The sequence below is a fragment of the Stegodyphus dumicola genome, chromosome X1 (assembly GCF_044657685.1).
Source record: "Stegodyphus dumicola isolate Sdum_Otavi_A_Nest chromosome X1, ASM4465768v1".
NCBI classification, from domain to species: domain Eukaryota; kingdom Metazoa; phylum Arthropoda; class Arachnida; order Araneae; family Eresidae; genus Stegodyphus; species Stegodyphus dumicola.
Genome location: NC_140780.1, coordinates 149,205,152 through 149,219,807, shown reverse-complemented (window position 1 = coordinate 149,219,807; position 14,656 = coordinate 149,205,152). Strand labels below are relative to the sequence as shown.

The 14,656-nt window shown below is 32.3% G+C and overlaps 1 protein-coding gene across 1 annotated transcript in view; it reads right to left on the bottom strand.

Moving 5' to 3' along the window:
• The window catches only part of LOC118199428 (uncharacterized), a 116,457-nt gene that overhangs the window by 38,384 nt on the left and 63,417 nt on the right, over nucleotides 1-14,656 (bottom strand). The window contains exon 3 of the mRNA XM_085808593.1: nucleotides 1,998-2,208. Within this exon, the coding sequence (XP_085664719.1) occupies nucleotides 1,998-2,208 (211 nt within the window). The remainder of the gene's footprint in view (nucleotides 1-1,997; nucleotides 2,209-14,656) is intronic.

The window sequence follows — 14,656 nt, the reverse complement described above, 5'->3', positions numbered from 1 at the left end:
TCTGATTCATACCCAAATTCCTTTTTTTTTATTCTATTTTTTCCCTCTACTATGTATGGCCTTTTAGGGTTACTATGTGGAGTTCTGTTGCGTTTTGCATTGCCTTCAGATATATTTCCGTTTCTTCTCTTTTTATCTCAGAAAGCCTCACCTCCAGTCTATTATGGCGGGAAGGTGCTATTTATCAGAGGAAGAATACCCTCATATGGTTAATGAACCATTTAACTAACACAGATGAGAGTGATGATTCATTTTCTAAAGAGTTAGAAAGTGATACTTCTCCGTGCTTCAAGATTTACCATGCTCAGTCTTCATTTTAAATTTTGTTACTACTTACTGTAAATAGTCTTTATTGTGTTGTTTTATTAATTTTAAACCTTATTGATGGATTTTATCAATTAAAACTTTGGATTTAAGTATATTTTCATGTAAAAAAAAAAAAGAAAAAAATGTTATTAAGTGCTAATTTTAAGATATATAAGAGCTCAAGTAATAATCTAAAATGATACCAAAAATTACGACGCTAGAAGTGAAACTTTTTTTTTCTGATTTTTTTAAAAATAAAATTAGGCTTAGCTTAACCTCTGTCCTGTACAGTGACTGCCTTCAATTCCCTTCCATCCCGCACAAGCATCTTAAACAAAGGTGCGTTGCCATGAAAGGGTTAACACCACATAGAAGGTAGGGTTTTCACTGAGCAAATGTGATGTCCTGGCAAAAAGAACAGTCCCTACTTCCCTTATCAGAAATGTCTATTAAAATCTCGTGCACAAGGATTCCAGTTAGAAAAACTGCACAACTATATTTTGTATAATTATATAAAATTACAGGAAATGTCAAATCAACTAAATAACTAAAAAACTTTCAAGTGGCATTAATTTATGATGAAATAAAGACCGTACTACCTAAAGGCCTATTGCAACTGTTAAAAACTATTTCAGGTATTAAATTTGAACCTAATTTGAAGATCATAGTCTATTTTTTAACTTTTAATTTATACCCATTTTAATTTTAATGATAAAGTCTTTATACAGGTTTTAGATTTCAATTTGAAGCTTCCAGATAGAGACTGTTTCACCCACATTTTTCTAAATATAAACCATTACACATACATTCATTTTAAATCCTATTACATAAAAAATAGCATATAAATATTTAATTCTGCATTCAACATATGGTTGCAGATTTTTTTTTTTTGCTGCAGGTAATGAAATACCCAGGCATCAAACTGGTAGTAAATGACCTAGATATACCTACAGACTTGAGGTAGCTCCAATAGACAAAAATTAGTGTTCTAAGTCTACAGTTCTGGATACATACTAAAATGTGATGGCTTACCACTTGATTCTCTCCAGAAGATGAGAATATAAATTTTTTATCATAGAACCAACATGGAGCAATTCTCCTTCCTGTATCAATGCGAGAAATCCAATACTTACCTTCTGCTACGTAAGGTAAAATACCATTTCATAGCAGGTCCTCCTATCTTTTAGAGTGATACTTTGAAAGCAGAAATCACAGTTTTGAGAGACAATGTCTCCTTTGACTATTATTGAAACTAAAAATTTGAATAACTATTATCTCTTTCTAAAAAGACAACTGTATACATTTCTAAGCTGAGTTACGCATCACACATTAATTGGCATAAAAAATAATTTTTTTCTTTTACTTTACTATCATGCATTTTTTCTACGTTTTTAATTTAAAGGCAATGTTTTAATAATCTGAAATTTACACACAATTATGCATTCAGAAATAGCACTTGCAGATTTTTAGGCTATATTTTCCTATGGAACATAAATAGCAACTAAGCAAAATTTCATCTGGATATCACTTTAGCGGTGGAAATTAGATATAAAAAAACACAAAAGACAATGGATATAACACTAATAGAATTATTATGCATACTGATTATTTTTATATAGCTAGTTCTTTCTCACATCTGCAATACTTGGTAAAGGAATGATACAAATCTCAAAAGAAATAAGAGATATTACCTCGAGATCTATGTGTTCCATCAGAAAAGAAGTCATTGGCTTGTGTATGAGCAGGATCATATTTATATTTAAGATACGGATATATGTTTTCATCAAAGTCTTCGATGGCCATTATTATCAAATCTCGGAGTTCTTGTGTCAGTTGACTACAATCAACAATATAAGGTTCATTCATAACATGACGAATCACTTTAAAAAGCTCATCTAAGACCTAAAAACAAATTTTTTAATCATTCTAATTGAAAGTAATCATATTAACCAAGCATGTAACAATTAATTCAATAATAACAATGATCAATAAAAATTCTATCACAGAACAAATAAGAAGTGTTTTCAATATTTTATGTATGCTAATTTTATACATGCACTCAGATTTTTGTTATTACCTATAAATTAAGTGATGACTATCTAAACACTATGACTACCAAATTTAAGTGACATTAGTTCCATTACTTACACTTGGTGGTATAGAAATTCCTCCAAAAAATGTGACACTATATTCAAATTTTAATTAGTATATGGTGTAGGTATAGAGCTGGTCTTAGAGCTAGTATGGTTGGAACAGATTTTAGAGGTGACAATGTTTTGGGAGATAATGGGCAGCAGATATTGAACCAGGCACCAAACATTCCACAGGGAGATGATGGAGTTTAAGAAAACTTTTTTTCTATTTGCAAGCTTTTTATACATTAAATTTCCATCTTCTAAACATGCATAACCAAGCCATTGCTCTCAATATTATTAAAAGTTAGCACAATTACCTTGCATAGTCATGGAAAATTGTCAATTTTCTTTTAAATGGTCTAAAAAAATTAAAAATATATATATGAAATATCTTAACTGGTTAAAACTGGCTGAGGGTGACCAAATCACAAAGGATACATTCAGAAGGTCAGCCTTATACTTTTTTTTCATTATTGTTTTACAAATCAGTGTCGAAAACAGATATTATCAACTGATTCTAATTTTAATTAGACATAAATAATTCAACTTTTATTTATAATAGTACAATTTATTTACAAAATTTATATGTTATTGAATAAACACATTTACAAATTCTGAAAATATTACATAATTAAACCAGATTTTTAAAATTTTTGTTTTTCTCCCTTTTTTTCTAATGGATACATGAGTTTTAATTCCTAGTAATGAAACTGATTGGCATACAGTGGTAGCACTTAATGGGCCATTAGGCTGTGTTCAGACAGCGGCGCAAAGGGCATAGAAGCGTAGACATAAGGGCATAAAATATGGGAATTCCGTTCACACTTGCGAGAACGGGATGTAAGCCGTGGCCAATGACAGAAGCTAAATTTGCACATGGGTGGAATAGTCTACAATTTTTTCACACTGTTGTTCTTTTGCTCGATTGATTTCCCACGTTCGCTCTGCTTGTTTTGTGACAGCGAAATCCGTAGAACGCCGCTTCGTCTTAGCTTCTCTCTAATTGGTCAATGCTTATCCCAAACTTGGCGTAAAGTTGAAAACTTTGAACCCTATGCCACGAGCCCTAAACCAGATTTTGTGACGTAGCACAGACTGCTTGCCTTGGCAACGGAGCTCTGCTTTAACCACTTATGCCCTTTACGCCCCCGTCTGAACAAAGCTTTAGCATAATCACTAGTACTATACAATTCAATTGGCACTAGTAATTAATGCACACACAAATGGCTGGACTCAAGTATTAAGATAAAATCTAATAATGCATTTTTATGGAATGGCAAATCAGAAAAGTTTTTTCAAATTAATCAACTGTTGAATTAAGTGAAATTTTCAACAGCTGAAGTTAATCCGTTACCACCCAGTGATCTATAAATAGATTACTGGGTGGACTATATAGACCTACTTTTAAAATGCCCACAAAGAAGAATATATTTTAAACATTTCATCTTGTCATTGGTTGATTTCCTTACACATGTGGCCACATACCCAAAAGCGTTTTGAATCATTCTTTTCCAGATCAATCTAGCAGATAACCTCTGAAGTTAGCCAGGTGAAGCCTCACAGTACAGCTTTCGATTTTGTATTCAAAGGAAAAAAAAAGTTAAAGTAAGTTGTACTTTTCTTATGTATTCTACATTTTCAATACCTCTTTAATTGTTCTGCAGTATTTAGAGAAATAACTGTTCTTATAATTAAATTTTTATCTTAAACATGCTGATCTATAAACAGATCGCTGGGCGTTAGTGGTTACTAATACTGTTTTTTTTCCATTTTCATTTTTTCCGAAACGTTCAGGCGTAAAGTGTCTCACACTGCTGAAGAAGCATTAGAATATGTGTTTTCTAGGGAGATTCAGATATAATTCCTTTACTGCCTGAGGTGGACGAGTTAACTGATGAAGAGTGCTTTGATGATGGTGAAATTATCACTCCATCAGTAAAAACATAAATGATTTTGGACCCTAACCATTACAGAGCAACTGCCATCTACATCTAGCATCAGTAATGAAAATGAAAATAAAAAAAAGAGTTAGTTCGAAATTATCAAAAAAATGTAGCCAAAAGCAAATTGGACAAAAAAAGGACCCTACTTATGCTTTTAACAAAGCAAGTAATTTGTCTGGTGAAAATCTTGAGAGTATGTCGAATATTTTTGAAAATATTAATCCAACTGAAATTTGTGATGAATTTTTAACGCCCAAATTTTACGAATGTGTAATAAATGAAACAGAAAGATATGCAAAAATGTGGGAAAATAGGCCAGAGTTTTCAGTTACAATTGATGAGTTGAAAAGTTTTATTGGTTTTTTGATTTTCTCTGGCTATTATACTTTACGTAATGAAGGTGATTACTGGTCATAGGAAGATTTCATGGTACCGATAGTAAAAAATGTAATGTCTTTAAATAGATATTTAGAATCTGTAATCCATTTTGCTAACAATAATTACGCAGCAATGCAAAAATCAGACCACACATTCAAAATAAGAAAATTAATCACGCACATAAATCACACTTTAAAAAAAATTTGGTATTTTCAATAAAAAGCTGTCTGTTGATGAAACAATGATTAGATATTACTGTCATCACTTTTTCAAACAATATCTTAAAGGGAAACCTATATGGTTTTACTATGAATCATGGGCCATGTATGGAGTAAAGGGCTACTGTTATAATTTTGACTTACACTGTGGTGCAGAGAATTTTCACAATACTCCTGAAATTTCAAATGAACCGCTTGGAACAAGAGTGGTGAAAAAACATATAAAAGACATCCGAAGGCATATTGTGGTTGCATACCTCAAAATAGGAAACAAATTCGAAGAAAAGTATTGGAAGACATTTGGTGATGTCATCGAAACCAAAGTGTTTGGCTCTGGTACGTTTAGAAAGACCATGTTATAGGTAAAAGACGAAAACAAAGAAGATGCCAATTTAAAAACCGTAAGGGAAGTCCTGTTATGTTTTGTACACAATGCGATGTAACACTTTGTGTGAAATGTTTTCCGCTACATTACACTTAAATATTGCAAATTTGCTCAATAAAAATATAACTAAGGAAGTTTAGGTCAGTAAAATAAGATAATTTTCTTTGAAATTGGTTTAAATTTTGTAAAAAATTCAAATCTTTTAAACTAAATTCGTAATTTTTTAAACATAAGATCAGAGCACAGTTACTTGTTCTTTTATTACCAGAAGCAACCTGCGATCCATTTATAGATCACCTATTATCTGAACTGCTAATTATGGTAATTGAATAAAACTTCATAATTACTTTATTTATGATATATGAAATGTAATTTTAAAATATTTTTCAAAATTTCTCATTTAAAATAATTTGGGCTTTAATGGGTTAAAAGAAAAAGTCAGTCGGTTGATAGTCTTTCAAGAATGCAAAAATTTTCGTGGGAAAATGTAGGGCAGATAGTTGTTACAAAATGGTAGATGATTACTTTACAGTCCATATAGTAAGCCCATGGTATTCAGCAAGTTTTAAACTTTACTTTTTATATTCTCACTCACAACTCTAACAATCTTATCAAGTTGCAATATGCTTGCGGACTTTGGCTGTCCTTTTTTTAAAGGTTCCTCAAGTCAAATACAACAGAAAATCATACATTTGCATCTTTTAGATGTTCTATTTCCTCAATGCACATACAGATTTATATATATGCAGATGAACTTTGACTAAATTTCACAAAAGATGTTGCATAACAGAAAAATTCTGATCCAGAATTTGAATTCAGCAACAGAAATACTCTCAAATTTGTATTATTTGATTCATGAAACAAAAAAAAAATTTTTCCCACAGCAATTAGTAATTTATTGCAAGTACACCTTAATAACTTATTTCTTAATGTCATCATATACATTAAAATTGCTGCAATTATAACAATTATCACTGAGAAAATTACAGTTGACCCATAAAAGATTACTTTTGAATTTGGGGAATGCCAATGTAAAATCTTAAATTATGCAAAATATCAACCTTACCTTGGCACAGATTATGAACAAACCTCTATTGAAGGGTGATCAGAGAAAAAATACGTAATTGGCAAAATGGGAAGAGTAACAACTGTTTTTATATTGAAAGTAATGGATGGAGCAAAGTGAGCATTAATGTAGCACTGTCTATAGAGTAAAATATTAATTAAATGTGAAAAAGTAAGATATCACGTTTCTGAAAATTTAACTAAGGACTGGATTAAAATAATTGCTGTTAACTAAGAAAATAAATTTTTGGAAATGTGAAAAGCTCAAAGAAATCCAATTCACCAAATGAAAAAACCTTTATGGATAATGTTTACAGAACCAACTTTAATATGAAATTTTAAAGCTGTTTTAGTTTGGTTAATGTGTGACAAATGGAATTTATAGCATGTCTTGCCAGTGTAGTTCTACAATTAAGCTTTTGGAAAGATTTCCCTTTTGCAAGATATTTTAATCTCTCCCAGGATACAAAGATATGCTATATTAGAAACACATATTACAATGTAGCATATGTATTAGAAACATATGTACAATGTAATGACAGCACAGGAATTTAATTTAGAGATACCCTTACTGCTGCAGATTTTGAAAACAGTATTTATTTATTTTGTTTAAGAACTATTCTGAAATAGTGTCTTAAATGGACATATAATTATTTCATAAAATTCCTCAATGCATTTTTATATACCACTTACTCAGAAACATTCCTCTCCCCTCTCCAACACATTTTTCATTGCATTGACATTTTCTTTGTATGCAATTGCATATTAAATTAAAATAGCAAGTTTAAAAATTAACACTTTATGCCTTGAGAAAGAAAATCATATTACAGTAAACTGAACTTATCATCCAGAATGTAAACTATATTGCCCACAATAAGTATAATATGTATTTTATAAAAGCAATGGGCAACTAAAAACTTATTTCCCTGCATTTTTCTACAATGCTTTCTCAGACCTTTTTGTTATTTCAGTATTTTATTACGACAGCTGCTTCAAGAAAATGTGTCATTAGAAATTCTTTAAACAACTTTTAATTTGAAACTAGGAAAAATAAATAAACTTATCAGAAAACTTGCTGAACTGGTTCATTTAAAGCAATATATTTTAAAGGGGATAAATTTTCTACTTTTATTTTTATGTATATTATTCTCAGAGTACGAATGGCATGTCAGGAAGCTCAGTGCCCATTTTGAGACTACCTGAGATATTATTTTCCAAAAAAGGAAATTTATTTAAAACAGTTTTAATGTCTTACATTGTCGAGACGAACGAAACATGATGTTTGGCATTCATTAATTGACCCAGTCTGGTGTTTCAAATACTTACTCCTTGACAAGGTCTGTTTGAAACATTAAATGGGGTGATTAATATATTGTTTTATCAATTTTTATCATTTTAGTTTTTGCACTGCTTCTTTTATTATTTTTTTCACTGCTTCTATTATGTTAATTTTAATTATTTCACCACTGTTATAACCAGTTTTACCTTCCTGTACAAAATACCTAACTCAAGATTTTTTCACTTTCACTATTAAGACCTATAATCTTTTCCCTACACCTTTTACATCAGATAGGATGATCAGGAATTTTATTCCATTTGAACTCAAACTTTATATATATTCATGAAATTTACTTACACATATACTCATTAAATTCAACCCAGTGATTTATACATGTCATAAATCTGTTTTTCCATTAAGTTTCCTGATGTTTTCTTTGAACAACAGTATGTAGACCAATTATTGCCAATGCTGACAACAGGCTTTTTGCAAACTAGTGCAGTATCTGTACTTACTAAATTTTGCTGCCCAGTATCTCCCTAAATTCTAAAAATCTGTTTGCTCTTATAATTCTGCCACTTAGTGTGGCCCCACTGGCTCCGATCATTATCAGTTATTCACAGTGGTTTTATCTTTTCTTTCAATGACATCATTCATTGTTTTCTGTCACACTTTGATAAATTTAAATTTTTATCTCCTCCAGCTGTAGGTACAGTTGTTAAAAACTAATTACTGATTAACAAAAATTTTAAAAATGTCCAAGAAAGAACTGTATTATGAAAAACGATGTGCAGGCCTGATTGCTCCCCTTTAGCTCTGCTAGTAAGCTGCAGGGCTGTTTTTAAAAATTAGATGTGCCAGAGTTTTGCAGAAGGGTATCAGTAATGATGAACATAAATAAATAGCTAAAATAATTAAATAATATTTATTAACATTAACTAAAATTTAAGAATGTAAAAATTAATGAATTATGTCAAATTAATGACAAATAGTTAAATCTTCTTCTACTATGCATTAAAATCTGTATGCCTCTGCCTGTTTGTAACCCTATCTTCTCATGAACAGCTTGCTCCTGCGCTTAGTGAAGCATATCGTTGGATTCCGAACGTCCGTGGGATGCCATTTTGACCATTTGCGTCTTCATACAATGTTAATTAGCTGAGATATTAATTAAAAACTGCTTTTTCCTACGTTTTTTGCTTCCTTTGTTGGGTTTTCCCCCCATTAAAGGTATTTGGCTACCCGCTGTAATATCTTGTTATTTAATAAATAAATATAATTATTGTTGAAGTGGCAACTCCATATTTGTATTAAACCGTTACTCGGCAACGTGAGATATTGTTTTAAAAAGATTACAATTCTGAAGATTTTACCAGCTAGGAGCAGTATTAAAATTTTGCCACTTAAGAATTGTCTAAAATTTGTCTATGAAGAACCGTGAACTAGAAATAAAATTTATGTTCTTATAAAAAGACTGCCTTTCTCAATTACTGCAAAATACATTACACCGCCAATTGACAAAATTAAGGTACTGAAGCATTTTTAGTCCTGCCGCTAATTAAGTATTAAATTTACCGATCCGCCGGGCACCACAGCTGCCCCTCATCTGAACATTCAGGAGGTGAAAATTTCAAAATTTGAAGATAGTCTAATTAGTTCCCAAGTTACAAATTTTTGGTGCATTTTTCTTAATTAGACAAATTGAGCCCAAAAAATGCATAAAAAATATGTTACTTGGGAACTAATTAGCCGATTTCTTTCAAATTTTGAAACTTGCGCCTTATATATGTCCAAAAGAGGGATGCCGTTGATTCCACACTCTTTTGTGAATTAGGAGCCTAATTAGCAGGGTCATTAAAATGCTCTAATACTTCTTTTTTTTCCCTTGCGAATTCTTTGTTGACAAGCTGGGATTTGAAAGCGAGGGGTGTGGTATCCGACCGTTCGAATCATGAAGGCCATTCCTCAGGGATGAAATTAACGCAGTGGAGCAGTTTTAGTATGCTAATTAATCATCTAATTTGCCAATCCACCTGGAACCAAGGGCATCTCTCATTTGAACATCTAGGAGCTGTAAGTTTCTAATTTGGAGCCAATTGGATGATTGGTTCCCGAAATACGAATTTATAGTGCATTTTTTGGACTTGCATACATTTGTGATTTTTAGATCTGATTAACTAAGCTACTGAGTACTCCAAATTAATAATTCTAATAGCGTAAATCAGCGTGCTTATTTGTGATACTCAGCTAAGTAATCATTCACTGCTTTTGTTAGTATCGTTGTTTAAGCAATTACTGTGTTATTACTACTATAGTGCTGACTATTATTAGATACTTAATGCTATTTAAATGCATCAATTAGTATCAATTTTATTATCAATTAAGCAATTGGTGTCATTGAATGAGTATGTGAAATAGTATCATTCATTAAGCATTTATTTACTGTGTTAATTACTATCTAATTAATATTGGGTTGAACTTAATTTAATTCTCAATGCAGTTTGAATATGTTAATTAGTATCAATTTGTATTATTTTGTATCATTTATAAATGCACCATAACTGGCTGCATGGGTGTTTTCATGATTTTCCATGTAACGTGTATGCAGTATCTTGTGGATGCGTATGTGAATAAAGCGGGTGCAGACCAGGTCAAATTGCTGAACACTGGTAGTTCGATCCAACTTTCGAATCTCAACGAACGGGCTGACTGCATGCAGGGTTCGTACACATTTCTGTAAACAGAATTTAAGTACTTTTAAGAACCATTAATGAAAAAATTAAGGACCTATGAGCAAATGGGAACTGGATAAATTCAATTAAAAATATTGTTACGAAATGACCAGGCGCAGTAAGATAGCTTCCCCGCAAAGCAGTTTTAGGGTTGCCGTAAAATAGCAAGAAGGGCAGGGTTGCAAAATTTTTGGTGACAAAATTGGCGATATTCCATGGACGGATTGAGAATCTTCTGGAACGAATTCTTACCAGTTTAGCCCAGAATGTTCTCGAACACAAGCCGACAGCTATATAAACCCTGCTGGTCTGCAGTCAGTGTGTGAGTGTATGTCTCTCATCGAGAGTGTGTTTTGTCTAGCGAGTCAATCCCTGCGGAGTTGATCGAGTTGACAGTCGGGCAGCGAGTGCCAAGTGGGTTGTCGAGTGCACTGAAGGAGTCTGTTAGTGTAGCGTGGTTAGTGCATCGTCAAGAGAGCGTGTTGAGCTCCTGGAATGACTGAACCAAAGAGTCAGGAGGTCTTGTGTCATCGAGTGCATCGCAAGTTGCAGCGTGGAGCGTCTCAAGAGTGCGTGAAGTTCCGAGAACGACCAAGCAGAGTTGCCGGAATGCAGAGTCGGGTGCTTTGCAGGAAGCTGTCTCCACCGCTATTGCCTGACAGTGTGAAGGCTGTGTCGCTGATTGTTCCAGCGTGTTAATAGTAGACCTTCGACGATTGTAAAAAGTGTTATTGGAGGCTGTCCTGATTAATACCGGCCAATAAAGTGTGTTTCGATACTCCATCAAGTAGTGTCGTCGTTTTTCACTCCAAATCTACGAATCCCGCACGAACGTGAAGGAAGAAAATAACGTAACAACTGGTGTCAGAAGCAGAAGAAAAAAAAAAAAAAAAAAAAAACATTATCTACCCCTGAATTTCACTTTTGTAATAATATCCTAAAAAGAAAATAGCTCCCTAAGTAGTATGCATTATTACTAAACATGGATTAATCAACATAATTATTAATAAGTTTGAGAATAAAACAAACTTTATGCAATTTATCAATTATCATTAAATATTTTACACTTATAATAGTTGGACATATTTGAAAGAAGATAAGTGACGTTTACATTTTACTAACAGTTAGCTTTACTTTGATTTTTTTAATGTCTTATTTTGCCACATACTTCGTCCGTCTAGAGTGTTTAGTAAATAGCAGGTAGATTTTAGGTCAAATGCCATCGGTTAAAATGAGAAGTAAGGTCATAATCAGCATGATTCATAATAAAAGATTGAATGTTGTCACCGCTGCTACGTCTAGAGAGAAACCTGCTGATTAGAACATACCTGAAAGGCCTGATGTAGGCACGGTTGGCAGGTGTTGAATGTTAGTCAGGCTCTGTTTGATGCATTGTCATAACTTTGTATAGAGTTCCAGGGGTTGTAACCCAGCTAATATACTTTAAGGTTCCAATAAGCCATTAAAGCACCAGAGGTGATAAGTTGTTTTGTATCATTTTAAGTTTCACTAAATGCAAAGAATAAGGTTTATTTGAATTTTTATATTTTTGTGTTTCATCTGGTGACCACAGTGAGTATTAATGAAAGGCAATAACTCACTTTAATATGTAGAGATAATTTTTAAGGGTACGCAGTTATAAATAATTAAATTAGGTAATTAACCTTAGTCATTATGGATTTACATGGCCACTATTAAATTTTATTTTTTAACAATATTTGTTAAAAGGAGCCCTATAAAATCAAAATCTAATAAAATTTCAAAGTTTAAAAATACATGTAATTTATGACATTGATTCTTAAATGATATTAGGATAATTACACATTAAAAGCTACAAAACGCTTATGTTTTGTAACAACAACACTCAACAAAATATTTATCCGTCATTTTAATTTGAAGCCTTCCCAAACATTTTGGCTAGTTTATAACATTTTCCTTCACTTTAAGCATCCTTTCTAACAATTAGAGATTTTGCAAACCAATGCTCTCGCTAGTTTCTGTGAGCTTTATTTCTTAACTTGTCAACCTCTCCACAATGTACCTATGAGGGTTACTTGATCTGGGAAAAATTAAATAGTCCAAAACCCCCGACAGACGTGAAGCAAATTATTGCATGTCTGAAAGTAACTACAATATCAGACAAAGGTTTAAATAAGAATATTATTTAAGCATAACTTAGAACATAAGGCATGTTTTGATGCTAACAAAATCCATTACAGCTCACTGTGACGTAATTAAACAAGAACAGTCAAATTAAAATTAAAAATGTGGACTAGTAGTCAAAGATTATAAGATTTAATTTTAATTTAATCTGGCTCAGTAATTCTATCATATGAGGAAATAGAAATGGGAAATTATAGTAACGGCTGAAATCAAAAACAATTGGGTAATTTACATAATAATAACGGCACATATCTTTGAAGAATAATTTTCTTTATGTATCCATGCTTGTGTCTAGTGAAAAGTAGAGAAAATAAACATGTTAAGAAAAAGATTCTAGTATCAGGAGTAAAACATTCAAATATTATGTTTTCATTGTTCTTCCAGACGTTCTCCAAAAAGTACGATTACGTGCTGATACCATAGAGACTTTTTTCATTTTGCCACATATTTCTCGAATCTTCTAGAATCGTGGGTTTATAAATCTTGCCTTCAAATCCTTCTAAACTTTCCAAGCTGCAATGTCTAAAGTACTAAAGAAAAATTATCCCTACCAATTCTGTAACAGCAAAAAGCCAGAAATATTTTGGGAAAAAAAAGGGGGGAGGGGGGAAAGTGTAAAATTAATGTTATAGAGAAAACTGACGCATATTCTGAGACAATTACATGGGAAAAATTCTTACCATGAAAAAAATTAAAAGAGAAGGACATTTTAAATTAATTACATAGCTAATTTTGCTTTTGCTATGAGCTGTTTCGTTAATTGTGCTTTATAGCATTATACGTTGTTTATTTTTCAAATTCATAATATTGTATAATGAGTTGCCAAAATGAAACTTTATAATACGACAGCAAAAAATAAAAATGTTTTAATTTTATTTTTTAAATATAATTTCAATATATTACCATTATTTTAATGAAGTTTATCAATGTTACAATGTTTTAAAAAAATTGTGGAAAAATTCTGAGATCTCGGAATTAAAAAGTTTCTATAGAAACGGATCTTAAAATCGACAAAATGTTGAAAAGTCGCCAAATTTAGAACCCTTTAATAAAAGAATTCAGATCCCCAAAAGCGAAAAGTTGTTTAAGACCTCTTCATTAGAAAAAATGAATTTCAAAATGCTTGTGTTTCATTTCTTGCTTAGAAAGTTGAATATCCCATCATTTATATTAGAAATAGAAATAAGTTATAACCCATTCAAAAGATAACCATAAATGTCAGTGAATTGCCAAAAATATTCCTCCAAAATGCTAATTCACACTCAAAATGGCAGTCGTAAAAACAGACAGAAATTTGAGATGATTAAAATTAAGGACCCTCTGCTGATTTTGGACAAAATAAGGACTTTTAAGGACCAAAAATCAATTCCAAAAAATCTAAGGACTGTTAAGCTTTGTTCAGACAGGGACGTAAAGGGCATAAGTGGTTAAAGCCGAGCTCCGTTGCCAAGGTAACCAGTCTCTGCTACATCTGGTTTAGGGCTCGTGGCATAGGGTTCAAAGTTTTCAACTTTATGCCGAGTTTGGGATAAGCGTCGACCGATCAGAGCGAAGCTAAAATGAAGCGATGTTCTACAGAAGATTTCGCTGTCACAAAACAAGCAGAGCGAAAGCGGGAAATCAATCAAGCAGGAGAACAGTGCAGGAAAGTTGTAGACACATCCACGCATGCACAAATTTAGCTTCTCTCATTGGCCACGGCTCATACCCCGTTCTCGCAAGTGTGAATGGAATTCCCGTATTTTATGTCCTTATGACTACGTCTCTATGCCCTTTTCACCACCATCTGAATGCAGCCTTAAGGACCGTACGAACCCTATGCATGGGTGTTTTCGTATCATATCCCCATTCAAGGACTACATTCTGGATACGAATTCCTGGGGTATTTATAGGATTCCTTGCCAGTGTGGATTTACATTGGCCAAACTAAGAGAGTCTTAAAATTTCATGTCAAGGAACATGAGGCATATGTTAGAAAAAAGGTAACACAGAAGTCTTCTGTTGCCCAACATTGTTGATCTGAAAATCACACTTTAAGTTTTTCTGCTTCCA